At 46.3% G+C, this 26,706-nt stretch overlaps 1 protein-coding gene across 11 annotated transcripts; it reads right to left on the reverse strand.

Moving 5' to 3' along the window:
- Positions 1–120: 120 nt before the first annotated feature.
- aard (alanine and arginine rich domain containing protein) lies at positions 121–26,316 on the reverse strand. 11 transcript variants are annotated; one of them, XM_086149350.1, is made up of 44 exons: positions 26,242–26,316; positions 25,108–25,389; positions 24,532–24,646; positions 24,262–24,435; positions 23,827–23,933; positions 23,609–23,746; positions 23,308–23,468; positions 23,125–23,151; positions 22,799–22,835; positions 22,653–22,722; positions 22,428–22,479; positions 22,149–22,339; positions 19,885–20,074; positions 19,692–19,747; positions 19,500–19,587; positions 19,150–19,245; positions 18,461–18,549; positions 18,316–18,379; positions 18,170–18,214; positions 17,301–17,528; positions 17,154–17,210; positions 16,999–17,069; positions 14,072–14,253; positions 13,830–13,901; positions 13,288–13,318; positions 13,033–13,174; positions 12,443–12,656; positions 12,111–12,294; positions 11,194–11,340; positions 10,606–11,068; positions 9,599–10,104; positions 9,350–9,502; positions 9,093–9,268; positions 8,893–8,986; positions 8,702–8,728; positions 8,241–8,318; positions 7,379–7,513; positions 6,539–6,651; positions 6,029–6,146; positions 5,631–5,921; positions 4,810–5,045; positions 4,492–4,717; positions 2,623–2,668; positions 121–2,542 (listed from the first exon to the last, which is right to left on the reverse strand). In XM_086149350.1, the coding sequence occupies exons 2-44, from the start codon at positions 25,305–25,307 to the stop codon at positions 2,415–2,417; spliced, it is 6,018 nt and encodes a 2,005-aa protein (XP_086005476.1). In that variant the 5' UTR covers positions 25,308–25,389; positions 26,242–26,316; the 3' UTR covers positions 121–2,414. The 11 variants fall into 11 exon arrangements, 10 of the variants coding, with proteins under 10 accessions (XP_086005476.1, XP_086005477.1, XP_086005469.1 ...); XM_086149351.1 differs by lacking the exon at positions 23,125–23,151; XR_015106363.1 differs by lacking the exons at positions 23,125–23,151; positions 26,242–26,316 and adding an exon at positions 4,128–4,185 and having other exon boundaries at positions 2,451–2,542; positions 20,291–22,339; positions 25,108–25,176.
- Between the last annotated feature and the right edge of the window lie 390 nt (positions 26,317–26,706).

Raw genomic sequence — 26,706 nt, forward strand, 5'->3', positions numbered from 1 at the left:
AAAGAAATAAAAACAGCTAATAGTCAGTCTGTCAGACGCGCTCGTCGGCTGCGGAGGAAACAAAAATAAATGTTAGCGGATTTGAATATCTTCCTTGTGAGGCTGACGCGGAAAGGACGGATCAAAGGGAAGAGAGACGAACCAGAGGGGGGCGATCATAAACACATTGTCTCATTTTAATAAGTGAGGGGAAGCGTTCGGAAGCCAACGCAAACCATCACATCTCATGTGTTCGGGAGAGGGGGGTAAAGTGAAGTACATCAGAATACAGCTAATGAGGGTTGGGTTAAAAATGAGCGTGCATGAAATATTGATGGCAAGTCCTGTTTTTTTTATCTCCGGAATAAGACACCTGGAAGGCAAAACAAGTTATAATCACAATAAGCACTGCAGATAAGAGGAGTAACTCAGGCCCAACAGAGGTCAAGGCTGAATAAATAGATATATTTCTCAACAAGTCAGCCCCGCTGGATTTAATGAGCTCACACAGAAGCATGTATTTGTGCTGTTCATTTATATAAACGCCTTTACCTATTTTTTTCCAAACATTAATGGCATAAAATAATTATGATCTTAATTATGTGATGAGTTTTAACCATAAACTGGTTGTGCCTCACATTCCGCTCTTTCCCTTTAACTCCTGTCGACTAATCGCATCAAATCCAGACACGCAAAAATATAAACATACAGGTCGATACATGTTTTTAAATGTATTGGGGAGACCATCAAAACTTGATAAACTTAAAATAAATGTTCCACTTTGACATTTTCTTCCCGAGTTTGTACAGTGTAAAAACTAAAAAGAAAGAAGGACAGGAAAAGAAAGGAAGAAAATCATTTTAACGCATGTTTTTTGTATCATGCGCATTCAATCGGCAGCCTGTCAATCACAAGGCCACGAACCCAAATGTGATAAAACATTTTAAATCAATATCATGATTTTGGGACTGCGCGAGGAAACAGTGGAACATGCGGACGTTCAAGTATCATACAGTTTTATTTACAACTTTACATCTTCTGAAATATACAGGCGTCACCAATTTTCTACACACACATATATATGTATATATACATATGTATATATATCTTTTACAGTAATAGATAACAGCAAAATGAACAAATAATTCATTGTTAGCGCCGCCTAAAAAGCTGAACATTTTACCGACAAAAGCCAGAAAAGTTTTCCGGCTCATCTGATTCAAGTACATCGATACAAAAATAAATAGATTGGTATAAACTCAACACACCCGTGAGTCTATTCGAGCAAGACCAAATAAAAATTGCACCATTTGATGGCACGTACCGAACATCATGGCATAATTATCAATACTTATAAATGCAGCGACAACACAATTCACAAAGAAAAATCCAGCCTAAATATATTCATATTTGTACCGACTCGCCAATTGGATTGATATAAATAATAAAAATACAACACCTTTGAAATCAAAGGATCTCAATGTGATTTCATGAAGATGCGCCTCATAAACCGGCAGGTGTGCTTAAGCTGAAAGGTCACGTAGTAAAATACTCTCATATCGTCAAAAGCGACTCACTCTTTTATGACTTATAACCTTAATTCCTGAGCGGATAGGTGCATTTCCTTTTAAAAGGAGGCAAAACTTATATTCCCTCCTTCAAAATAAAATATCTTGTCACAAGCCTTACCTTGTTAAATGAATGACATAAACAACAGCTTAAGAGCGAGAAAGACGATAAAAATCCCCCCGTAATATTTTTGGGGTTGTGGTTGATTCAAAATAAAAGCGTTGGTGGTCCTGGTGTCGTACCAGCAGGGACCCGTCCGGCAGAGGAAACTTTTCACGAAAAAGATTTTTTTGTGGCCCGATGAAAATACCCCATGTGCTGCGACACGGATACACATTTTCCATAATATTCCGAATATTTCTATTTAATATATTTTTTTATATTCATATAATAATATAATATTATATTTATTTAATATTATAATATTTTTCCAATAAATTACGATATATAAATGATGAGAATTCAGCGTCGCGCCACGTGTCGCCGCCTTCGAATTAACACTATAGCTGACGAGAAGACTTGGATATTCACCGCCGTGGACGCGCATCTCGGAAAGGAAACGGGACGGAGGTCGCGGAAAGGTCAGGCGAACACTCGCGTCCCTCCAAGCTACCATCACGCTCGTGGAAAGGAATCGCAAAAACAAACATTCAGGTCACTTATCTTGTCGGCGCCTTCGGTGGACGGTGAGCTCGTCCGCCGGATAGTCTACATCTGTATCCAGCTGGGAGGCGGATGGGATGGAATTCGAGGATAAAGTGGCACTTTCGTGGGCGGACGGATCGCCGCCGTCGTCGTCGTCGTCTGAGCTTCCATTCTTATACTGAGAAGGTCGATACGAGCACGAGTTGGGATATCCCCAGTGGCTAGATCATGTAGTTCTTCTTCAGGACCTCCAGGTAATCCTGCTTTGCTCTGCTGACGGGGTCCAGCTCCCTGGAGGCCGAGCCCACCGGCGACAGGCGAGTAGAAGCCACATCCAGTTCCGCTGCAGCTAAGGAGGACACACACCTTTGTAATTCACACACTTTTTCTGACAGACTTTACAGGACGCCGGTCTGTGTTTGCACTCACCGCTGCTTAATTCCTGGGATATGGCTCGGTCCAACTCACTTCGCATCTGCAGACAAAACAAACAAACAAACAAACAAACAAAAAAAAACAAACAGTGTGAGGTTCCATACCCATTACAAGGATTTGTTAAAAACACCAAATCCGCAACTGTAGTGTGGAGATGCATTTAATGCTGAGCAAAGGACAATTTGAGAAAACAAAGAACAACACGGTGTGAAACACAGCATGCAAGCTAAGCCAGGACTCCACCGACCCCAGCGAATAAGAATTCATTATATTTCTTATTCTTCCTCCTTTCTATCATTATCTATTACTGTTATGTTTTTTACGTGAAACTCTGGCACAACAATTTCCTTCGGGATTAATAAAGTTGTTCTAATCTCGTCTCATCTCAAGAAATGGGTCTGGGTGCTGCCGCGGGTTGACTTCACCCAGGCTTACATGTGAGTCCAGTCAAATACAGGAAGGAGAAATAAACCGTCACTGCTATGCGGATGATGTCGTGTTTGCCATGGAGTCCGGACGACGCCGGCCGGCGACTCCGAGTTAATCTAAAAGTCATCATCTCTTCCGACTCGGGAGACGTGGGTTCGGAGATGACGAGGACGCGGGCGGGTGAAGGTGAGCTTGGCAGCTAAGCTACAGCAGTTCCAATGCAGTTGGAGCTGTGCTTTCTTCTGTGCTGGTTGCCCTGTCGTGCCCTGCTGAGATGCTAAGCTAACATAATGCTATATGTGTTTAGCGGCACTCAGTAGGTACTGCAGCGGGTGAATGAGTGATACCAACACTAGCTTGGGAAAAGTACCGGTACATTATGAGGACAAAGTGTTGTCACTCGTCTCCAGACGGGAGCTTTGACTCTCTGTTGACGGGCTAGCATACATTTTGACTCTGGTGAGCAAAACGCTATTTAGCGGCGTTGACCCTCATGTCGGCTGACCGTGGAGGCTGAGAAGACCAGACTCGAGAGCTACAATATGAACGCGCTGCTCGTCCTGAGAAGATGTTTTTAAATGGGTAGCGGACAATTCTTGCGCTCCACAAAATCTATCACATGGTTTCATCGCATTTTGACCTATAAATTGAAAGATAGCTTGTAAGACGACTGAACGTATGAATTGTGCAACCGCAGGCTCCCCATGGCAATCGACATGGCAGTGATTACGCAAGAGGTGGGTGGGATATAAAGGATAGTCATGTCTCTCCCATATGCACATTTCCACTTCTTCATAGATCCCTCTGTGTTGTCTTTTATTGGCTCATGATTTGCCTTATTTGGTCTGAAAAATGTTCAATCCCATTTGGAATTGCGAGGAGAAATCTCGAGCGGGTCACGCCACGAAATAGTTGGAATAGTAGGTTCATTTTGAATCGGTCGATTGGCGCTTAAAACAAATAAATGGCGTGGAACCCTCTCAGCAGCAGCTGCATGTGGGTAGAGCCATAGGTGCTTGAACCACCGGCAGGACGAAGGCAACGGCAAGCAGTTCAATGCGTCTACACACCTGATTACGAGTCTGGCTGAAGAGAGGAGAGGTGAGAGACTGACTTTTGAGCTAGAAGCTAAAAGAGCGAGGAACAGAGGAGAGGTTAGGTGTGAGCCCTATCGAGAAAGAAGACAGAGTTTAGAGGAGAGGGAGAAAAAGGGATTTCGGTTTAAAGGAGCTTTTATGGCGTGCAGACAGACATTAGGAGACATTTGTATCTTCTGTGATGTGTACCGCTGATGGGTAATCCCTCGAAACCCCACAAAAACATACAACGCATCACCGCAACACTGGAAATGAAAATGGCACGAAGGAAACAAGACTTCTATCCCAAAGCATCGGAATCATGAACCGCAAATGAACACAAATGTGGATAACAGACCCTGGCCAGGTAGTCCTCCACCCTGCTGTTGGGAGCCTCGCTCCCGGGGCTGAGCAGGGACAGGCCCAGACCCAGGCTCCGGTTCAGGGCCCCTAAAGAGGCTCCGTTGTTGGCCGGGGAGCCCAGGGAGCTCATGTCCAGAGGCGGCCCCGCGAAGCCGGTGAGGAGCGGCTTGCTGCGCTCGCTCAGCAGCTTGGAGTTGGCTTCAGAGAGTCGGCTGTTGGCCCTGCGAAGAGAAAGCGCTGGAAACGTGAGCCGCGGTCCGGCTTTTACGGCGGCGGCGGCGGCCCCGGAGACTCGTCTCCCGCAGGGTCTGACCTGTCCAGTTTGGCGGCTAAAGACTGCCGAAGGTGCAGCTCCTCCGTGTACAGCTGGCGGTATCGTTCCAGCTCGCCGCGTGCCGAGTCTCTCTGGCTGGCGCTGTCGTGCTGGCTGCTTCTGGCCCGGACCAGCTCCCCCTCCAGCTCACGAATTTTCTGCTCCAGATGAGAGCGCAGGTTGGCCTCGTTGGCCGCCTGGATCTGCTCCAGGGCCTCTTGGGACGCCGCCTGGGACTGGGACAGGCAAGACCACACCGCAGCTGAGTCGGCGACGCCGTGATGAAACAACGGGCCGTCGGTCAGCATGTGTTCGCACGATGTCGGGGAGAAACGGCCGGACAAAAAGGTGACAGAGAGCGAAAATAGAGGAAGAGCTGGGCTGTGTTGCATATTTAGCGAACTCCAGCAATCCAGCGAGTTCAGTGCATTGATGGAGTTGAGAGATGATGAGATGAGATGAGAACAACTTTATTTATCCCGAAGGAATTTGTTGTACCAGAGTTTCAAGTAAAAAACATAACAGTAATAGATAATAGTAGAAAGGAGGAAGAATAAGAAATACAATGAAATATGAATTGTCTAAACTGTTAACTGGAACTACAAAGATTGAAGATTCCCTGCGGCGGAGGGAAGAGGAATTAAAAAGTCTGATAGCCTCACGTAGGAAAGACAAGAGTTGTCTGTATTTACAGTTTTATAAAGACATATCCGTCCATGAGGACTCATAATGAGCCCCTGTTGAAAGTGAAAACTTTGTAAAGACACATTCGGGAGGCTGCGGAACTTTACCGACAAATTCCAACTGGTTGAAAATATTACCTGCAAAAAGAGGTTGACTTCAGCCAGTTTCTGTTTTATTTCCTGCCGGGCCTTCTCCTCGATATCGCGGCGGTACTGCTCCAGCTGGCTCTGCTCCATCTGAGTGGATTCCATCCTGCGTCTCAGGTCCAGGACCTCCTCCTCCAGCTGTCTCTTACTCCTCTCCAGCTGATCGTTGCTCCTGCTCAGGCTCTTCAGAGAGGCCAGCTGATCGTTCAGCTCCCTGTTCGCCTTCTCCAGCTCCGTCCGCTGGGTGGCTTCCTTCTCCAGCTGCACCTGGAGATCGCCCACCTTGTGTCACGTCGCGGGAGAGCCAGTAAACAGATCAGCTACGTGCCACGCATTTTTTTTTTTTTTTTTTTTTTAAACTTCATAAACCGTGGATGTAGCGGACGGACCTTTCCTCCGAAGGCCAGCCCGTCCTGGCTGTGTCTGCTCACTGAATAACTCAGCTCCACTCCTCGTTGGTCTTGGGCCTGCAGTTTCTTCTTTGCCGCCTTCAGTAGAGTCCGCTGCCTTAAATACGTCAGTTTGCGGGCAGTGAGGACAGAATTTTCCACATTTTCAGCATTTTCCAAAATGCCAAGTCGTACGACAAAATGGCAATTTTAAGATCTTGGATTTCCAAAAACTAAAACTCCTGACGAGGGTCATCGATCCAAGCTATTTTTGAAAAGCAACAAATGTAAATACGAAGAAGTATATAAAAGTAAAAAATATTCAAGGGGTGACTCGAAGTCAACAGATATACATTGCGTAAATAAAACTGAAGAAATGTGCGCGATCACATGCAAATATAGCCACGTAAGCAAGGAGAGACTGCTCTCTACGGGATCCTGGGAGCGTGAACACACAGGGGGTGGTTCTGCCAGGGGTGAGAAGGATGCAAGGAGGAGTTTAGAAGTCACCTGTACATTTCTTTTTGGAGCTCGGTGTTTCTCATTATCTCCTGTTCCAGACGGGAGTCCACGGCTTTCTTCTGCTCGGTTATCTTCCTGGCTTTCTTTCTTTCTATTTCCATCTAGGGGGATTTTTCACAGGAGACAAAGTGAGTCTAAGGCAGTGTTTCCCCAACCCTTTTTGAGCCACGGCACATATTTTACATTAGAAAAATCACACGGCGCACCGCCAAATAAATATGTCAAAAAAAAAAAATGGAACGAATCAGAATGAAATTGGAGTCTCAATTTACTTAGTGTGAAATCTAATATATCTAATATCTGTAGATTCATCAAGTTGCAATGCAAATTTCCCACTGATGTGCAACTTTTCCAGAACACTTTTTTCAATGTCTGACGACATGTCTGAAAATGGTATTGGCTATTCCTTTATCAACGCCAGAGCCGAGCATTTCTTCTCCAATAATTTTGCCGGCAGGTAGTATTAATGTTTTGCTACGGTGTGTGTCTGTTTGGATTTAGAGATGAGCTGGTAGTTTTCAACAATCCTGCCTGTTTGTTTACGCAGATACTTTTTATTTTAAAAATGTATCATGCAAAGCGTCACTAATCACTCTGATACACAGACGCACAGGTCAATTCACTACCCGTTGCCATCGAATGGGCACGCTGCCCACATAGACATAGGAAGACACATTATTTGCGTTGGATAAATAATTTTGAGCATTTGTCACTAATGTGCCGCGGCACAGTGGTTTGGAAACACTGGTCTGAGGGACACGGGCCGACCTGAAGACGACTATCGAATCCGTGCGCTAAGGCTGCACGTGAATGTATAAGTGTGATCACCTGGGTGCCCAGTTCTCCTTTTTCTTTCTCCAGTTCTGCGAGGCGCAGTCCCAACTTGGAGCGGCTCTTCAGCTCTTCTTCCCACAGAGCCTGAGAGTCCTGCGCCGTGTGAGACAACATGCTTTGTTTCTGGACCTGAAAGGAACGGAAAATAATTTCATAAATAAAACCAATAATGACGTAAAAATTGAAAACCCACGTCCTGCGTGTCAAATGCTGGTATCAGGCCAGTGATTTTCTTGGCCAGAAACATGTGGATCAAATACAGAATACTTGAGGTTCGATTCTGTCAAGGCGACTTTTCTGTGTGGAGTTTGGCATGTTCTCCCCGTGTCTGCATGGGGTTTTTTAAAAAAATATGCGACAGGTTAATTTGAAAAAAATTGGGGAAAATTGCCCAAAACGAGCGAGTGCCCTTCAATTGCGACCCTGAATGCAGGATAAGCAGCAGAAGATAGATGTATTCTACTATTGCATAGCAGAATTCAAATTCAAGCAATTTTATGCTTCCACATCACAGGGCGGCTAGATTTTCTTCCTTCTTTTTTTTTTCTCCAAAATTTGCTCAGCTGATTTATTTCTATCATTGCCAGACCAAAATTTAAGATTCCAGGGTAAAAAAAGACAGTTGATGAGAAGCTCGTGATGCCCATGATGGGATGCCAGCCAGAAAAGGTGGGAAAAACATAACCAGACCCCCAATGATGCATCTGAAGGTCGTAGTCGTGTTTGTCCCAGTGTGTTTTCCCCTTTTTACAGTAAGTAAACTGCCTGCTGCAGTGAATCCACACGGACTCCAGGGCGTTGAGTGAGACGTGGACATTTAGGAGGAAGAAATTCCCACTGAAGGAACACGACCTACCTCTCTGGAGAGTTGATCCTCCAAAGTCATCTTATTTCTTTGAAGGTCTGCAACCAGCTCCTCCAAATGACCTCTGGCCTACAGATACGGGGAAAGTATTACCAATGAATAGGGGTTCTCTTTTTACTTTGGGTTAATCAGGATAGTGTTGAGAGGATGCTATGATCTAAAGGATGTACCATGCTTCATGCAGAGCCCGCAAACCAAGGTTGAGCTTATGGAAGGAGAAACCGCGACATCACCAAGAAAAACCCAGTGCCCCAATTAAATAGTGTGTATTTGCATTGTTTTGGGGGATTTTTTTTACAGAGGGTCACAACCCCGGGGTTACAGACCTTCTTAAAAACATACAGTAGGAATCTACACTTATTTACACGAGTGTTTGTAGGGAGACACACACGAAAAAAGAAGATAGCCGTTGACCCACACAGAGAGGCTAAGTCTACATCCATAATACAAACCCTTTCTCCATTTGGGCTGTCAGGTAGCTGGAAAAAAATGAATATCTTAAGATATAGTAATGATTAGAAAGACATCTACTTACATTGCTTTTTTTTTTAAAATGTATTTATAATTCTAGTCTGCTAAAAAGATGACCGCAGCCTCGTTTGGATCCGGTACGCGGGTGTGTTTCTCGGCCCGGGACACTCACCAGTGAAGCCTCCTGAGCTCCCTTCTGAAGAACTTCAAGTTTGTTGGACTGTTGCTTTGCAGCAGCCTCCAGACGGGCGTTCTCGATCTCCAACCTGATACGACATGACGTGAGGGAAAGGAAAACACAGTGTTTCTGTATCTGTGTGCGCCCGCTGGTACACTTAATGCAGACCGTTCCCCTCGAGTGTCCACATTTACCTTTGCACAGCTTCCTCCAGCTGTTTGATGGTGCTTTCAGAGGCCGCTGAGGCAGACAGCGCCTCCTGGTGTTTCTGAGCAACAATGGAGAGCTCCTTCTCCCTGTCACCCAGGCTGCTCTTCAGACTGTGAACATGCTTCTCAGCCTGCATATGCTGAGCCTCACTTTCCTCCAGCTAAGAGAGGCCAGCAGTAGTCATGTGAATGCATGTCAAATGAAATGCATGGTGATAACATGGAACCACAGTTCACCGTACCTTTCCTGTCAGCCTCTCCACATCTTTGAGGAGTTGAGCCTTTTCTCTTCCCAGGTCGTTCCGATAGTGTGTGTTGACCTCTAAAGAGGCTTCGCTCATTGCCAGCTTCTTCAGTGAGTCTGCCAGCTCCTGCTGCAGCTGCCTGATACTGGCCTGTGCTCAGGGGACATTCAGAGAGGCAAATACAAAACAAGGTCAGAATAAAATCTGGAGGAGGTCATCTGTGACCACCCAGAGCCCTCGTCTTACCTCTCTTTCATTTCTGTCTTCCTCCAATTTGTAGACCTGGTCTCGAAGATCAGCCGCTTTGGCGGCGAGCTCCTTGTTTCTCTCCTCCACCAGCTGGACTTTCCCCTGGCAGTCGGAGCGCAGCTCGGACAGGATGTCACTGAAGCGCTCCTGGGCGTCGGTAACGGCGCGCTCCTTTGCCAGGCCTTTGTTTTGGACCTCCTCTAGTTGCTGCCGTAACAACATTCCTTCACTCTGGGCCTGGGCTAACCGCTCCTGTGTCGCCTCCTGGCGTGATCCGGCACGACCGAGCAGCTCCTTTTCAGCCTGCAGAGAGCTTTCCAGCTCCTTCACGCGCACAGCGAGCTGGTCCTTCTCCCGCTGCAGGACGTCCAGAAGCAGGCCCTTCTCTGTCAGCTGCATCGTGACCCGATGGACCTCGTTCTCCATGCTGTTAGCACGAGCTTCTTCCTTGGTCAGCTTTTGGGAGAGACTGTTTACAGCCTCGCGCTGACTGGATGCTTCACCTTTGACAACGAAATCAATGTGAACCCGCCGAAAGAGCTGCAGAATCGTGTTTACAATCAGGGTGTATCCGTGTGACTGGAGGGTTTCTAAAATATGCGATCTACGCTGCTCAAAAAAAATAAAGGGAACACTTAAAAAACACATCCTAGATCTAAATGAATGAAATATTCTTATGAAATACTTTGCTCTTTACACAGTTGAATGTGCTGACAACAAAATCACACAAAAATGATCAATGGAAATCAATTGTATCAACCCATGGAGGTCTGGATTAGGAATCACACTCAAAATTAAAGTGTAAAAACAAACTCCGGGCTGATCCCACTTTGATGTAATGTCCTTAAAACAAGTCAAAATGAATCTGTGTTGCTTCCTGAGTGGACACTATGATTTCACACAAGTGTGATTGACTTGGAGTTACATTGTGTTGTTCAAGTGTTCCCTTTATGTTTTCACCTGAATTAAGCTGAAGCTTAAAAGCAGTTCCCAGCACCACTAACCTGACAGTCTGTCTTTAAGCCGCTGATGTTCCTCTCTCTCTCGGAGCAGAGCTCTCTCTGCGTCCGACAGGGCCGCCATGGAACGCTCAGCCTCCTGCACAGCTCCGGCCAGGCGGCTGCGGACCGACTCCGCCTCTGCAGCCAGCGTCTCACGGGCCTGCCGCTCGTTCTCCACGCGATTGGTGCTTATGGTCAACTCGGCCTTCAAGGTGATGATTTGGTTGTTGCAGGTGAGGACGGTTTGGTTGAGGGCGTCGCTGTTGAGTTTGAGATCCCTCCGGGCATCTTCCAGCTGCTCCTTCAGAGCCTCGTTCTCCTCCAGGAGTTCTCTGTCTCTGATGCTACGGTTGGCCTGCGAATGCTCCAGGTCAAGTTTCACCATGTTTAGCTGCTCCTGTAAGGAGGAATTGTGCTGGAGAAGCTCCCTCTCCCGGTCAGAGGCTTCGGTGAGCTGAGACAGCGCCTATGGATTAAAGTGTACTCATTGTTGTGGCACCAATGACTTAGTTAAGTATCCACTGAGACAGCGACGCTCCAAGACCACAAACCGACACAAGCACGTTCCCTGTTCATTAATCTGAGAATTACCTCGTTGCTTTTGCTCATGTTCCTTTTGTTTTCCTCTTCGATCTCCTGCTGCTTGCGGAGGTGGCTGTTGAGTAGGTTCTCCTGCATGGTCCGAGCACTGCGCTCCTGAGCCAGCAGCCTCTGGGTCTGGCTGTGCTCCTCCTCCAGCTGCGTGGTTAACGGACAACGCATTAGCGACGGGTATCCCGCCGTTCCTGTTTCGACTTAGTACGGCCAGTTAAGGCAGCATTTTCAAGTATTTGTCCACTTCAGCTCCAAAACAGTCAACGGTAATTTCTATCCACCATTGGATGCAGCGTTTCAGCCCCACTGCCGAGTAGAAAACACTGACGCGGCCCTGGAGCAACGGGGCAACAACGCAAGCACAATCCTTTGTCAGCTCCACTTTGTTGTTGAGACAGTAGTCTTATAAGACAAGTGGAAAGTAAAGTTTGGCATCTGTAATCGATAGTACAAAGTTAATACACCGGTGACGTTTGCTGGTGAGGCACTGACTTCATCACAATCAGATTTACGAGTTGCAAGAAGAATCCCTGGAATCACAAGCGCCCCCTACCATGAGGCAGGAGAACTGCGTGCCTCACTTAGAGGCTCTTCGCAGCCGTTTTATGATCGCCAAGCACAAGAAACTAGTAACGCACAATCAGTTATCGACAAAAAAAACTACATTGGAAATGTACATCATGCAGCTAAAGTGTTTAAATCTTCTAATAGCGACATACAGGGAAACATTAATACGGTCTTAGTGCAGTGGATGCCGGCAGTCAGCCGCCAGAGCACAATCTACTTAAACGTAAAGTGCGTAAACCTTGTTGAAAGGGACGTGCATGGCCAGCACAGTTCACATCCATCTTACCCTTTACCAGAGTGTTTACAGGTTGCAATCAGTCAGACGTATAGCGTATCCACAAATGTACCCGTTTCTTGTTGTTCACCATCGTTCTCATCTCCAGCTCCAGATTCCTGAGAGTTAGTTCCACCTTCTGTCTCTCTTGGACCTCCAACTGATGTTGCTCCTCTGTCCTTCTCAGCTTGTCTCTGCTGGAGTTGTACATCATGGTGGCGTTGCGGCCGTTCTCTTGCTCTTGCTTCAGTTGAAATCTATTTAGGTGTTAAAACAGAAATTCCCAGTCAACCAATGTCCATTTAATCACGAGATCATGCCAATTACCAGGGATGAGGCGCAAAACATGTAGGGGGTTATCGGTGATGAAGGCATTGCAGAGGGTTTAGCGCTCGCAGCTCTTACTTGAGATTTGTGATTTCAGTTTGCAACTCCAACTGGTTTCTCTCCAAGGCAGATTTATCATCTTTAACCCCCTCCAGAGAGGTCTTCAGCTCTGCCCTTTCCATTTCCAGCTGGCTCACCTTGTCCGACAGGTAGCCTTGACGGCTTCTTGCCTTTTGGATGGAGCGCTCATACTCGTGGAAAATGTTCTGCAGCTTCACCATGCTTCTGGAGTCTGAGGAACATCGCATGGAACAGTCAAATTCAAATTTAGTCTCAATGGAGAATTTTGCGCAAGTGTGAACTGCCGGTTCAGTAAAATTGACACTTTTGCTAAAATTTAATGTATCTCGGATGAAATGAAAAGCTGGGCAACAAGCAAATCATGAGTGTGGCTCCAGAAGTATGAGAGACAAGAACAAGCATGGCGATATCACAGCAGTGGTTTCCCTGTAAAGTCCAAAATGATGAAATACTACTCTGACAAAATAACATCACACATGGAATTACATTTGAACATCTCCGTAGTGTTTTGCGGCTTTTCATCAATCATTCAAATTGTGTATGGAAACCAGAGATTTCAATTTTCGCCCTCCGGTCCTGTTTTGTACCAAAAGTGACGGAGTCCAGCTTCTGGATGAGGAGGGATGCGTGGCGATAGCCCGAGGTGGGAGAGTCCATGTCATCTGTCGCCGTGCCTGATGACTGAGTGAGTTCGTCAAAGTCCTCATCCATCTCCATCTCTTCCTGGTTCTGAAGATAAATGAAAACGCCTTATAATGATGTCTACTCAGGCTGTGCAGTTTATTGAAATTGTGTTTGAATTATATGAAAAGTGAAAAACAGACACATGTTGACAAAACTACCTCATTTTTTAGGTGATCTCCAGTTTTCAGCCTTAGGCCAGCAAACAGGGAGAAGAATAAAAGAAGTCACTCAGCTTTGGAGGAGGTTTCAGAGTCAAAAGTTCAGGGCAGCGTACACTTTTATTTAACGACAAACATCAGTGGTTAGTCGGACAACTTTTGTTGACAGGAAATTAAAATCTAGAGAGACAGATGAAATGTCCATCGGCGGTTCCGTGCGTTGGTATTTCAACATTGACACTGAGGTTGATGGACTATGAGCTCGTAGCAAAAGAGTCAATATCAGTTATTAAAGCTCATCTTTTCCAAACCTTGTGTTTTTTTTCCTGTGCCTGAAAAACGCAACTGTTTACAGGGAGTAGCGACAGTCTGCTACTAACTTCAGATTCACACTAGAACATTTACCGGCGATCGTGCAAAATCTAAATATCGTGTTTCAGTGATTTCATGCGGTGATAGCGTCACAACCATTACCACACCAATCCTGATTAAGAGGGAAGAAGTACACCAACAAAAAAAGAAGCACGATACTGGATATATACCTTCCTTCGTCATCCGACGCATCACTTGTGCTGCTATCAGTGGCCCGGGGGCTTCTGCTGCTCCGACCGACACTACGGAGACCAAACAACCAGTGCTTAAATCTAGATTTTGGAAATAAAGATGGCATGGCAGAGGAGATTCCTGGAGAAGAAATTCCTGATTGCCTCTTTCTGTGGCAATGAACCCATCAGAAAGCGTTAACAAGAAGAATGCGGATTTTTGAATTTTAAATCTAGTATACCTCTTGGTCGCAGTCCTCAGCTCATGCTCAGCTGCTCCAGGTTGACTCGACAGCTTTTTTCGGGATTCTCCCGTGGTCCGGGGTTTCTCATTACCGGGTAAACCAGTCGCTGTTGGATCAATACCTAATGTAGGGCTGAAACTCTGATCCATGTGAGCAGCTCTTGTTGTCTCTTTGCTCACCTGAAAACACAAAAAGTGTTTTCAATCACAAGTACGTGTATACCTTCTCATACATAATGTATTTGGCAAGTTGGAAACCAAATACTTTGCTGTAGTTACTCTACTTGACAGGGTATTAGCTAAGTACATGTACTGTAAAGGACCATTTGCATCAGTCAGATTAATCATAGTACAGACAGTAAAGGTTATCATTTGGTGGTCTTTGAATACCCCGATTACAAATCAAGAAGATCTATATCTATTTAGAATATAGAGGCACATGATATGGATACAAAAAAAAATGTATACAAATATTAATCACAGAACTCAGAACATGCACTTGGAAAAAAAAACAAAGACAACAACAGTAATTGCGACAACCGCTCCTCTTTTGGGGAAAAGAGGGCTATTAATATTGATGCCACATCGTCCATACAAAGTGAGTGTGCAACTCTTATTGAAAAAAAAAAAAAAAACAGCAACAACAACAAAAAACAAATCAAAATACACAACATGCACTGTCCATGCAGAATGAGTGGTGACAAGTCACAGAGAAACAAAATGGATGGTGTCCTGAAGTTGAATTTCTTTTCGCAAAGCACGCCGGATAGACAACAAGTCCACACATGAGAGATGACAGTGGTTGGAATTACCTTGAAATACTAATGTATTCTACAGAACATGAATCATGTCAATGGAAGAAAATGGACCTTGCTTCCATTTGAGACGACTAACAAGAAGAGCTGTTATAGAGACGTGGTGGTGAACAGCCCACACATGAGAAATGCAATGAAGTTTTAGAATACTTAGAGCAAGAGAGGAAACTAAAAGGGGGTCTAACGGCGTAATGGACGGCCATCCTCTACCTCTTTCCAGGGTCGGGTCTTTTGTTTCTCCAAATCCAAGAAGTCACACTTGGGTGTCCCTACCTCCGCTTCAAATCTGTCAGGGTTTTCTTCCAGCTCTTCATCGGACCCCCCCGGACCGGGTCGTGAGCTCGGCCTGCAGATCTTCTTGCCATCTTCCTCTGTGCTTTTTGATATCGGGTTCGGTGGCTGTTTGTGGCTCCGGTCTCTTTCCAACATTGACCTGGTGTGAAGATCGGATCCTAGACTTGGTTCTGGACTCCTGCCGCTCTGTGTGTTCTCCTCGGCCTCCTTCGAGTTATCATACGAGTCTTCTGGTCCCGACTCCCTTTGCTCCGGTATGGCGAGGAGGACTACGCTCCTGGCTCGAGCTGCGGGGACGACCATCACCTCCTCTTCCTCACTTGACTCATCCTCGGGGGAAGAAGATTCGGCCCGCTTTTCTTCTGCGCGCCTAGAATTCAGCAGCTCTCCAAACTTCTCTTTTAATTCCCCGGCAACATTCTTGAAGGTGGATTTGACTTCCCTCTTTTCCACCTCGACCCAGAGCTTCTCGTAGCGTTTCTCCCACGGGAGGTCTCTCGTTTGGCCGCCGTCTTCACGCTGACGCGTCAACCCGTTTCCCTTGTCGCCACATTCGCGGGCCCTTTGGCCGGATTTGCACGAGTTATTCAGACCTGACGCGCACGGTTCTAAAGCGCGGTCTTTCTCCTTGGATAGCACGGGTGAACAAGGAAAACACCAGACAGGACGAAAAACGACAAAACAAAATGTTTCACTGAAACATACAATATGAAAAAACGGAGGGATTTCATCCCTCCATTCTCACACCCCCTCTCATGTGAGCAACCTTACATTTGAATCAAATATAAGGTTTTACAACGGGAAACAAAACATGTTCACGTGATCCCATGGATTTGATCGTCTTCTGGGCTGAGGTTTGCATGATGCACTCCAGTGTACTGGATGAGGGTGTGTGTGGCTCCTATCTTTCACACACACACACACACATGCCATTAAATGATACTCCCGCATCGCATATGACACATTTTACATGCCATTGAAATGTGTGGACACAAAAAGCCGAAGAACTACTGGAAATAAACTCCATCTAACTCTATTCTGTGTATCCTCCTCTCTCACACCAACTACCTTCATGCATGACAAACCATTGTTATTATTTGCAAACACCTTTCTCGCCTTTGTTGACATGAATTTTAACTAACCGGCGTTAAGCTGTGAGGATTCCCTGATGTTCAAATTTTTACCGTAATTTCCAGACTATAAGCCGCTACTTTTGTCACACGCTTTGAACACTGCAGCTTGAACAATGATGCAGCCAATTTATGGATTTTTTGCTAAAGCTAACAAGCTTTATGCCGCGAAAAACAGTGAGCCTCGTCACATGGGACCCATGAAATTACTGTGAAATTCTGAGGCCATTCAATTTCAACACTGAAGAAGACGACTTTATTGGTTTTAGAGCGCAGACAGAAGACGACAATAGCAATCGGCTGGAGTAGGACAAAGTGGGGATAGAAAATGGATGGATGGATAGATGGACTTTTCCTTGTGTTATTTATCATTAATCTTAAAAAGCCTTTTCCAGCACAAATTGTGGATGTTACCCGTATGTATTTAATTAAACGTTTTAAAAAAGTTTCTGTGTAAATATGTCATGTTACAATGTGGACACCCGCGGCTTACAGACAAGTGCGGGCCTATGTATGTACACATATTTATTTCTTTATTTTTAGCCAGTGAAGATTATAGTCAGGCGTGCTCAGTAGTCTGGAAAATACGGTATTCAGAATTATTTTTTGTAATTTGTAAATCACTGGATCAACAAAAACGAGAGGAATTAAAAACACATTAGTGTTCTCTTCAGGTTATGTCTGACCTTTTGTTGCTGCTCATCAGGCTGTAAAGCACTCTCTCTTTCTCTTGTCAATTCCGGGAGCTCACTGGAACCTAAGAAGCAGACAATCTTTATTCTTACAAAAATGGGCCATGCATAGAGAAACTAGCTAGTTTAAAAGTGACGGGGGGTCTCACCCGGTCCTGCAGCTGTTGGGAGTTCAGCTGTATGGCGCTGCTGATTGTTTGCTTTGGCTTTTGGGAGAGACAAAGTGGAATGGTGTGAAAACGTGCACTTGTATGCTTTGAGCGGAAAAAGAGCAACCAAACCGAATCCCAACGTACCTTCGGCCTCTTGTAACACCGTTTTCCGTGCACAGGGTTGGGGAGGTGGCACTGGCCGGTTATTGACTGAGGTGCTTGGTGAAAGGGGCGGTGATGGAGAAAGGTGTTTTTCCTTCTCAGCAGGTGTATTGGAGCGACCCTGGAGCGCCTCATGTCCAGGGGACGCCATTCTTGGTCCGGATAAGGTTTTTTTACTGGCAATGCTTGCGCTGTCCCAGTCCGATGTGTCTGAGAAAATCATAAATGAGGTATTTAACTTAAGGCAGGGCGTTGGTTGTGATTTTGATTGAACTGAACAAACTAGGTGAGGACAAAGGTCCTGCACCATAGTGCCTTGGAGGTCCAGCTGGGCCTGTGTGACTGAGTGGAGCCAGCACTGTTGGCTCTTGGAGGTGAGGTTCGCTTAAGTGGAACCAGAATACCGCTTTCCTGTAAAGCCGTTGAACTTCCTTCTCCTTCCTCTGCTGTTGCATAGAGATGTTTTAAAGCACTGCTTATTTAAACTGGAAGTAAATGTTGATAGCTTTGGCTATCGAGGCTGCAGGCCTTACACCCTCTCTGACACGTTGAATTAAAAGTGTTAAGCCTATGATGGGATAGGCGAGGCTTGGCAAGGATTAGGGGTAAAAGCTTCCCTTCTCGGGTCATGGGATGCTGCTTGTGTGCACTGAACTGGTACTGAACTGGGGTGATCCTGGACACTGTGTGATGTGTCAAGGAGATAGACTTCCACCCCAAGGCTCCAGGATTGCAAGTGGATGATACCGTCTGACCTTCTTCATCACGAGTGAGTTTTGCCTCCCCCTCCCCCTTCACTGGAAGGACTGAAAGCACTTAAGCAAAGACGACGGCTGACAAATTCGTCTCACCTTCAAGATCGTCCACATCGGCCAATCCTAGCTCTTCCATCAAGTCTGTTGACATACAAGAGTGAAGTATGGTATAAGACAAAAAAAAAAAAGGACCTTTCAAATATGTCGCAGAGGATCTGAAATCGCAGCTTTTTCAAATATACCAGTCTTTTTCTTGTGATCTTCTTCAAGTTTGCTGAAAAATGGCTCCCATTTAGCTTTGTCAGTCTGTGAGAGGGGAAAGACACCGCCGTTTGGTTTCAGTAAAATGACAGCGTATTGTTCATGGCGTTGGGATGCGGGGCCTACCTCTTTGTGTGCAGATGCGTCTGCAGAAACACGCTCACTTCCAGTCGCAGCATGACTGCTCTTAGTGTCTCTGGGAGAGTGAACCCCTGCTGTGTGCAAGAGAAAGGAATTATGGTTGTCTTAATGTGACACTGATGATGCTGAGTGAGTTTGAGTATCTCCATGCAACTGAGCTCACAAATGATCAGCGGGAAATATATGATTAGACATCACAATGCACACAGAGCCCTTGCATCTTTTGTCTGGTGTTATTATGACAGAACTCAGCGTTAGCTTAGGATGCGGAGAGGATCTAGCGATCTATATAGGACCCAGAACCGAATGTGACCATTGGATGGATAGTTTCCCTTTTTGTTTTTGGAGAAGTTTCTCGTATTTTTGCGTTTTGTGTACACCGGAAGAAAAAAAAAATCACCTCGACTGCATTACGATGAGATCTCATGCACGGGATGGGTAACGATTACAATCCAAAACTTGTTTAAATGTACAACCGGGCACATGAGTGCAACCTTTAAGCTGCTTTCAAGCTATGTGAACCACCGATACATGAAAAAGTGTGGTACGGTGGCAATAAAGCGGGATACAGTGGTGTGCGCTGCATGCTTATGGAGACCACAGGGTGAGGATGGCGAGGAATCTGGTGCAGTAAAGCATGCCGGTCCCCGGAACCAGAGGCAAGACATTCGTACCCTGTCCCTGGCTGCCTCCTGGCCTGCCTACACTCCTCCAAGGCTCTAGCATCCTATTGCCTCCTTCCCCTCTTGAAAAAGAGGGAACATAGAGGTCTACAGAGGGGAAGTGTAACATGGTGAAAAGGCTGTTTCCATTCATGGCAATCACACTGCACCGTCTTTCCTAACTGAAGGAGTTGAGACTTTTCAAAAAGGCTGAAACCAATATTCACAGACAATTCACAAGAGTGATTTTTCTCAGAATCTGATATGTATCTGATATTAACACTTCTCAGCAGCATGAAATGGTGCTTGGAATGAGTTCCAAATATAAAATACAAAACACAGATATAGAAAGTCAGACGTACTTTCTTCTGCGTGCTCCTTGGCAGCCTCGTTTCCGTCCTGACTTTGCGAGGGCGGTTTGTCATTGCGTGGCGCGCTGAGCTCCTCGGACTGGCAGGGAGAAGGAAGAACGGGTGTGTGAGCTGGGATTTAGGTAAGACGGGAAAATATCAGCATTAGCGGGGTATCGGACGGAAGCCGTATTCTTATTGTACCTCAGAATCCCAGGACTCCTGCTCTGGGTCTCCTTTCTCCAGACCCAAAAAGGAATCTGTGCATGAGTTTTCCACAAATGTCATCAAGGTGACATGAGAAAGTTATCAACAGTAACTGCTAGAATATTATATAAAATGCTATTTTCATATCCATCGAACAACAAGTGTCTCACGCATTTCTCACTAGCCTTACCTTTTTTCTGATATTCTGAAATCTCGGCCCGGGGAGCGTTTGAGGCGGCAGCGGGGAGATCTTCACTTCTTTCAGACTCCTCATCTGAGGGATCCTCTTCTTCCTCCTCATCATCATCATCATCTCGGTCCTTCTCCTCCTCGTCATCGTCATCGTCATACTCATCGTCATCTTCCGTGGAATCCTCCTTCTGTGGAAAAAAAAAGGACGCAGGGCATCTTTAATGGGAGGGAAAGAGCTGTACTGACGAAAAAGGTATCGTTGATCAGCATTGCAAAAACCATCAATCAACGTGTTGGAGAAACTGATAAGCACAGAACAAGTCAAGGAAGTGAATATGCTTCCATGAGCCTCACACTACATTTCTAATAAAACACTAGTATTCCACTATGTGAAACACTTTTACCTGAATGTCAAGTCCTTCCATCTTTCTAACCCGTTCCCCCCCCTCGCCCGCATCATCAGACGAGTCCAGATCCACACCGTCGATGTCCGTCTGAGGTAACACGTCTTCGGGAGGCACCTTCTCCTCTGATTCTGCGGCGGACCTCGCCCGGTTCTTGCAGGAGTCATCTTCTGTCTCGGACCCCGTGACCGTTGCAATGGCGGCATGGCAGGGGAAGTTTTGATCCTCGTTGTCTGATTCCAGGCCCGTCCGAGCCTCTGGGTTGCTTCTATCACCAGTGACGCCTTCCGGGCAGCCATTTACAGGAGACTCATTCCCGCTGCCTTCATCCGCCTCCATTTCGAAACTTACTTCCTCATCTTCTTCTACCGTCTTGTTCCCAGGACTCCTGGCTTCCACTTCTGGCCTCGGCAAATTTGTCGTCGTAGATAAAGGTGACTTCAATATTTCTTCCTCCCCTTTATTCAGGTTTTCCAATTCCTCTGCTTCATCTTCAGTGTCCCACATGCTATCTTCGCCCGTCGGGTTCTCCACCTCATTTTTGTTTTGGTCATCAGGCTCCGGTGACGTGTCGGGGTAGAAGTCCCTGGGCTCTTTGGCGTTACTCAACCCGTCATTATCGTGCACTGATCCTCCAGAACACCGTTCCTCTACCGTTTGTTTCTCTGTGAGGTTTGTTCTTGAGACCGGTGACGGCACTTGGCGGCTTTCAGACGAGTCCCAATCTGATTCGTCGGCACCAGATTCACCCGGTCTGGACCTGGACTGAAGAGTGCGGGTTCTCGATGGCCCTGCTAAGGATTTGTATTCATCGGTCTGGTTTTCAGGAGGGATGGCAAAGTCCGGAGAAGGTGATGGTGATGAAGGGACCAACGGGTCTTCATTGTGCTGCGATAATGCGGAGTTTGAGGGCAGTGCTGACGTCTCTTTATCTGCCTCATCCTCTTTGGGCGAGTCACAGACGTCACTGTCCTCTAATGAAGAACCCCACGAAGATCTGCGCTTTTCCTTTTTGACTTGTTCTTCTTTGGAACCGTCGTCATCTTCAGCTGAGGGACTGCCGGTAGGTTCTGTCTCTGCACCTTCATCATCCTCCTCCTCCTCCTCTTCTTCCTTTACCGATTGTCTTTTTCTCTCTATCCCCTTAGATCCGCTCGCCAAATGTGTTTCCACGCCGCGCTGGGGTGGTGAAACCAGGCGTGGCGAGACATTTGGCTGCGGCGCCACCGTGCTTTCCCTTCCGATGCTCTCGTCGTCATCAGAAAACTTGGATTCCACCCTGATTGCGGACACGACGCAGTCCTCCTCCACACCTAGAGAGCCTGGCGCTGGAAAAGGAGAAGCCCTTTGCAAGCAGGACACGTCATCACTTTGAGGTTGTGTTTTGGAAAGTGCCTCCTCATCAGCAGCAGCAGCAGCAGCTGTGGCTGTTTGATGAAGATCCTCTGGCACAGATATTTTGGCAACGGCGGACGACTCAGAGGTTCCATCCTCATCTTCCTCAGCGTCGCTTTCCTCACTGTCTTCGTCTGCTTCTTCTTCTTCTTCTTCTTCCTCATCTTCATCTTCATCGTCATCATCATCATCATCATCATTGTCGTCGTCATCATCGTCTTCGTTGTCTTCTTCCTCTTCTTCCATCTCCTCCTCGTCCTCTTCCTCCTCGTCTCCATTGTCCTCCCCCTCGGAATCCTCCTCCTCTGAGCTCTGGCGGTCTGAGGTTTTGGGTCGGAGTTTGCTTTTCTCCCGTTCATCCGAACCACCTGCCTCTTTATTAGTTTTTTTTTTTTTTGCAAAAAGGAAGGAGAGGACAACGTCATAAAATGAATCCCACCGAGGTTTCGCACCAACATATTACCTTCACGTTGCTTGGTAGAGGGGTGGAAGTCATCTGGGGTGCTTTAGAAAGGAAGGGCACGGGAGAGGGGTCTACTGGGAGCTGCAGGGCGGAGCTGGACGGTAAGGCCCTTTGCAGGGAGGGAGCTGCTCTATTCTCACTCTCCAGGTCAGATTCTGTATCGCTCAGGGTTCTGTCAGGCAATGCAGGAGCTACAGGGCGGGCAGGGATGGAGGGTTACTAGCAGAATCCACAAACTATGAAGGGATGATCCAAATAAGCCTGTCCGTTTTCAAGTACCTTCTCCTTTTTTAGATGCGATCAATTTCCTGAGGTTTACCTTCAGTAATTTCTGAAAGACAGAAAACAACAAGGAAAAAGAAAGCCACAAATAGATAAAAGAAGTATGCATACAAATATTGATACGTGTAACCATGCATATATGCATGCATTCACGCATATACACAAATGTGTGTAACTGTATATGTGTGTGTGTATATATGTGTGTAAATATTAATACAAAACCTTTTCAACTGAAACAGATTCATCATCATCTTCAGACGAGGGCCATTCATCAGCTGCACTTTTAGAAACACTGAGAAGAAAAGAAAAATGACGTGAGCCCGGACGTCACGGGTCTTTTCATGATGTTGAAAAGAAGACATACTCACCGGCTTATTGACTCAGATTGAGAGCTGTCCTCAAAATCTGAAACAAGTGAGAAAGAGAGAAAAAAAAAAAAAAAAAGAAGAATCGGTTGATATTAAATTCTCCCTCGTTATCTCAATCTTTATCAGAAAGTGCAAATGACATTTCGATATGTAACATATGAAACAAGTGTGTTTGGACCATCTGTTTTACAGAGTGACGGATGGGCTTCCAAAGGTTGAAGTAGGTTGAGAAATGAGTCTCATTGACACTTCATGCTTTTACTGGCGATTTACTGACAGGCTTGGGCCGAGTTGGCAAACAAATCTACATCTGAGCAAAGCAATACCTCCCCCTGCTTCATTTGATCCATGCTCTAGTTCCAGTCAAGGGGTTTTGCATGAGGGATAAATGAAATGATCACAGTCAATAATGAATAAACACAGGAAGGGTACAGCTAAACCACCGTAAATAATCAATATCATCACTCTGCTTTTTATTTTAGGATCTCGCCAAAGCGACTACTGCCTACCGTCTTTGTCGGTGGCGGGTCCTTCCAAAGAGAAGCCTGCTCCTAAATCCTGGGACGGACTACCCAGCAGGGTAGGTTTCTTCTTTTTGTTTGGGCCTTGATGGGACAGCGAGGGCCCGTCACGCCTCTGGGTACCATGCTCGATGATAAGGAGGGAACAACTACCAGAGAGGTGGGACATGGACAATGTCATGAGGTCTTCTGCAAAAATCAAACCGTTTCAGGTGTGCAAACACAGAGGCGGCACGCACGGATTACAAAGAAGAAGACCGTCTGTTTATGTTGAGAAAAGAAGTCTTACGGATGATGGCCGTTCATCACTGCGTAGTCATCGGCTGACCATCCTTTGGAGTCCTTCAGTGTGATGTCTGCATTGAACCGCAGCAGCAGCCGTAGCATACCAACTTGTCCGTTGCCAGCCGCCATCATCAACGGAGACCTGCACGTTAAACAACCACAAGTGCTTTAGCAACGGAGTATCATAAAAGAATTGCAATTTGGATATCGTTTCATACTGGCCTTTGGTCCCGGTCCAAATAATTGACATCAGCGCCTTCGCTCAAGAGAAATTCCGCCATTTCGACGTGGTCTTCGCGGACTGCCACAGTCAACGGCGTAAAACCCTCCTGAAAATACGCTCAGTTTGTGTGACGGCTTAAAACATAAGGAACTATGAAAAGAGACTTCACATGTACAATTAGGCACTGAGAGATGCAGGCAGTCTTTCGTATTTGAAACCACTGTCCACAGTACAACCAGTCAACAAATTGTCTCACTATCCTCTGAATTTCAACGTGAACATCTCTGTGATCAATTGCTTTCCTTTTGACTGATGAAATACAGAAAACGAAGGCACTTACTAATTAACTACGTAATTAGTAAGTGCCTCAATCCCTAGACTGCCACACCACTGAGGCTGAAAACTGTGGTTTCATCTTGCTGGACATGGATTACCTGATTGGGAGCACCATTGTCAGCGTCGTGCTGCAAGAGCAGGGTGGCCGTGGAGAGCGATGGGATGTTTGACGCCAAATGCAAAGCTGTATTACCATTAATGTCCACCAGGTTGGGCTCTGCGTGATTCTCCAGCAGGATTCTCACACAGCGCTCGTGCTGGCACTGGACCGCCTGGTACGGTGGAGAACGGACATGGATACGTGAGGACCGGCTATGATCGTCGCGATAAATACGGCGTTAAAGTGGTTACGTCGCATAGTCACTTACCTTCATCAGGGCGGATCTGTTTTGATTATCGCATAGGTTGAGCTTGGCTTTGTTTTCAACCAGGAATTGTACCACGTCAGCATTTCCGCAGGCACAGGCAATGTGAAGAGGTGTTCTGATCCAGGAGAGAGTATTTTTACTTCACTTGTTGCCGTTGGAATATTTTTGGAATTGCAAGCCTTTTTGCACTTGCTGAAACGATACTCGATGTTTCCGCAGTCGCTGAAGTGCGGGCCTAACTATTCAAAGCTTTTCATCCGAAATGTCCAATGCAGTCCTTCTGCATGTCACCGGATCGAGGCCACTTACACCACCAATTTAAACCTGGCGCATTCGAACGATGGTAACTAAAGCCCATCTTGTAACAGGAGCTGAGGGTGTCATGACCATTTCACTCACGGGTGACAGCTGCTATCGAGGAGCTGATGAGTGAAATAAGAATTCACACCACAAGCACAGACCGCTCGGCGAGTCTTGACGAAACATAATTCAGTGACATTTGTTACTGTGGGGGGATGCGGGGACGATAAGTGATTGTGATGATGGAATCAACCAGGGGATTTATTCTTGACTTACCTGTTTTCCTTGTCCAGCTGATTGAGGTCGTTTTTCTTTGCGAGCTGCTTGAGTTTGGCCAGGTCCCCCTGGAAGGCAGCCTTGTGAGCCTTCCCCAGGTCCTTGTCTCTGAGCTCATAGCCGGCGGATAGCACACTCCCGTTGTCAGGGGTACCGGAGGGATGCTTCTTCTTCTTGGTGAAGTTGAAAATTTTCTTCATCGTACACGCACAGCAGCAAAGGTATGCGGTAACACCTCTACTACCTACCGCTCGTTGGGTGCTGCCGGATCACCTCCCATCCCTGAAATAGGACACGCAAAGCGGATTAGCACAGGACTCCACGCTGTGAGCACTGCGGCATACCCCGGTGTGAGGCTGGGGTATGCTAGCGCGGCTAACTTTACGTCGACGGAAACCTTCCCCATGTAACGTTATCCGGACGTTTCCGGCACCGACTCCCGGCGGGGGCGTCACCGGTGCTCGTACCTGCCAGCTATCAACCGCTGACAAAGTATTAAAACACGCCTGTGGACTACAAACAACGGGTCGGGACGGCCGGGTCACACTTAGCTGCTGTAGCTTGTGACTTGTTCCTATGGTAACAGCTGCACTTACGTGGCGGTGAATGGTAAAACGTTTAGCAACTTGCTATTGCGATCAAAATATAGCGTTTGTTTTCTCCCGCCATTATGACACGGGTTGATTAATTAGCTTGAAATCACTGTAGGGACATCATTTTAATGAGAGGGTCACAACTGTTGCCTAGCAACACATCCTAGCTTCTCGGCGAGTTAACGTAGCCGGAGCTGCGCTACGTTTCTCACATGGCCACGTCCCAAATAACGCCCCATTCAAAAATGAGACACAGCGGGGCGGCGGTGGAGGCGTAGACGGTATTTTCAATGTTCAAAGTCGCTCGGCTTATTACGCAGCACAGTCAGAAAGTTCCAATTTCAGTCATGAACCACCGGCGAGCGGAAAAACACACACCGCAACTAAAGGCTCATTAGCAAGCGCTAACAAATCGAGGCCAGGATGGGTAACAGAGAGAAGTAGGAGTATTAAACAGAGGTATGAGGGCAAAACACCATGATTCATGCAACACTCAGCATGCTGGAACACTATCTACACTTTTATTTAGCCAAACTCTTACCGCTAACCTGTTGATTGTCGGATGCGAACGACTTATCACAGAGCTCAACATTGGAGACCCAACGAAGGCACTTTGGTTGTGGCTTTTACAAATTTAACCAATCACAGAACGGGTTACAGGAACGAAGACTTACGCTGACCAATGAACAGCTTCGATGTAAATAGAAGGTCTGTTTACTGGTAGGACAATGGTCAATGGTGACAATTCGCCACTAGATGGCGACATTTATAATTTAAAGACAGGAGTGGAGATCCTCTGCAAACCTCCGGCTTCCATCAATAAGAGCCCAGAGTAGATTCACACCAGGAGAAAATAATCCAACGGTAACGTTTAACCGTTTGCCTAACGAAATTAATTTTTAAGTTGGAAATCAAAGAGGAAAAATCAATCTGCCGCACATTTAATGATGAAATCCAAATTGGAACACCTCCTACGGTTCGCTATAAAAAACTTACATTTATACAA

The sequence above is a fragment of the Fistularia commersonii genome, chromosome 7, assembly GCF_037954325.1.
Source record: "Fistularia commersonii isolate RoL2024-O1a breed Wild chromosome 7, RoL_Fcom_v1.0, whole genome shotgun sequence".
NCBI classification, from domain to species: Eukaryota; Metazoa; Chordata; class Actinopteri; order Syngnathiformes; family Fistulariidae; genus Fistularia; species Fistularia commersonii.

Excerpts from the sequence above, each read along its gene's own strand:
- aard (XM_086149342.1), bottom strand. The coding sequence starts at position 21,931 with ATGGAAGAAGAGGAAGAAGACAACGAAGACGATGATGACGACGACAAT. Across the intron at positions 12,295-12,442 it reads ACTGAAATCACAAATCTCAA|ATTTCAACTGAAGCAAGAGC; the intron begins GTAAGAGCTGCG and ends ACACCTAAATAG. Across the intron at positions 2,669-4,491 it reads TGGAGGACTACCTGGCCAGG|ATGCGAAGTGAGTTGGACCG; the intron begins GTCTGTTATCCA and ends TTTTGTCTGCAG.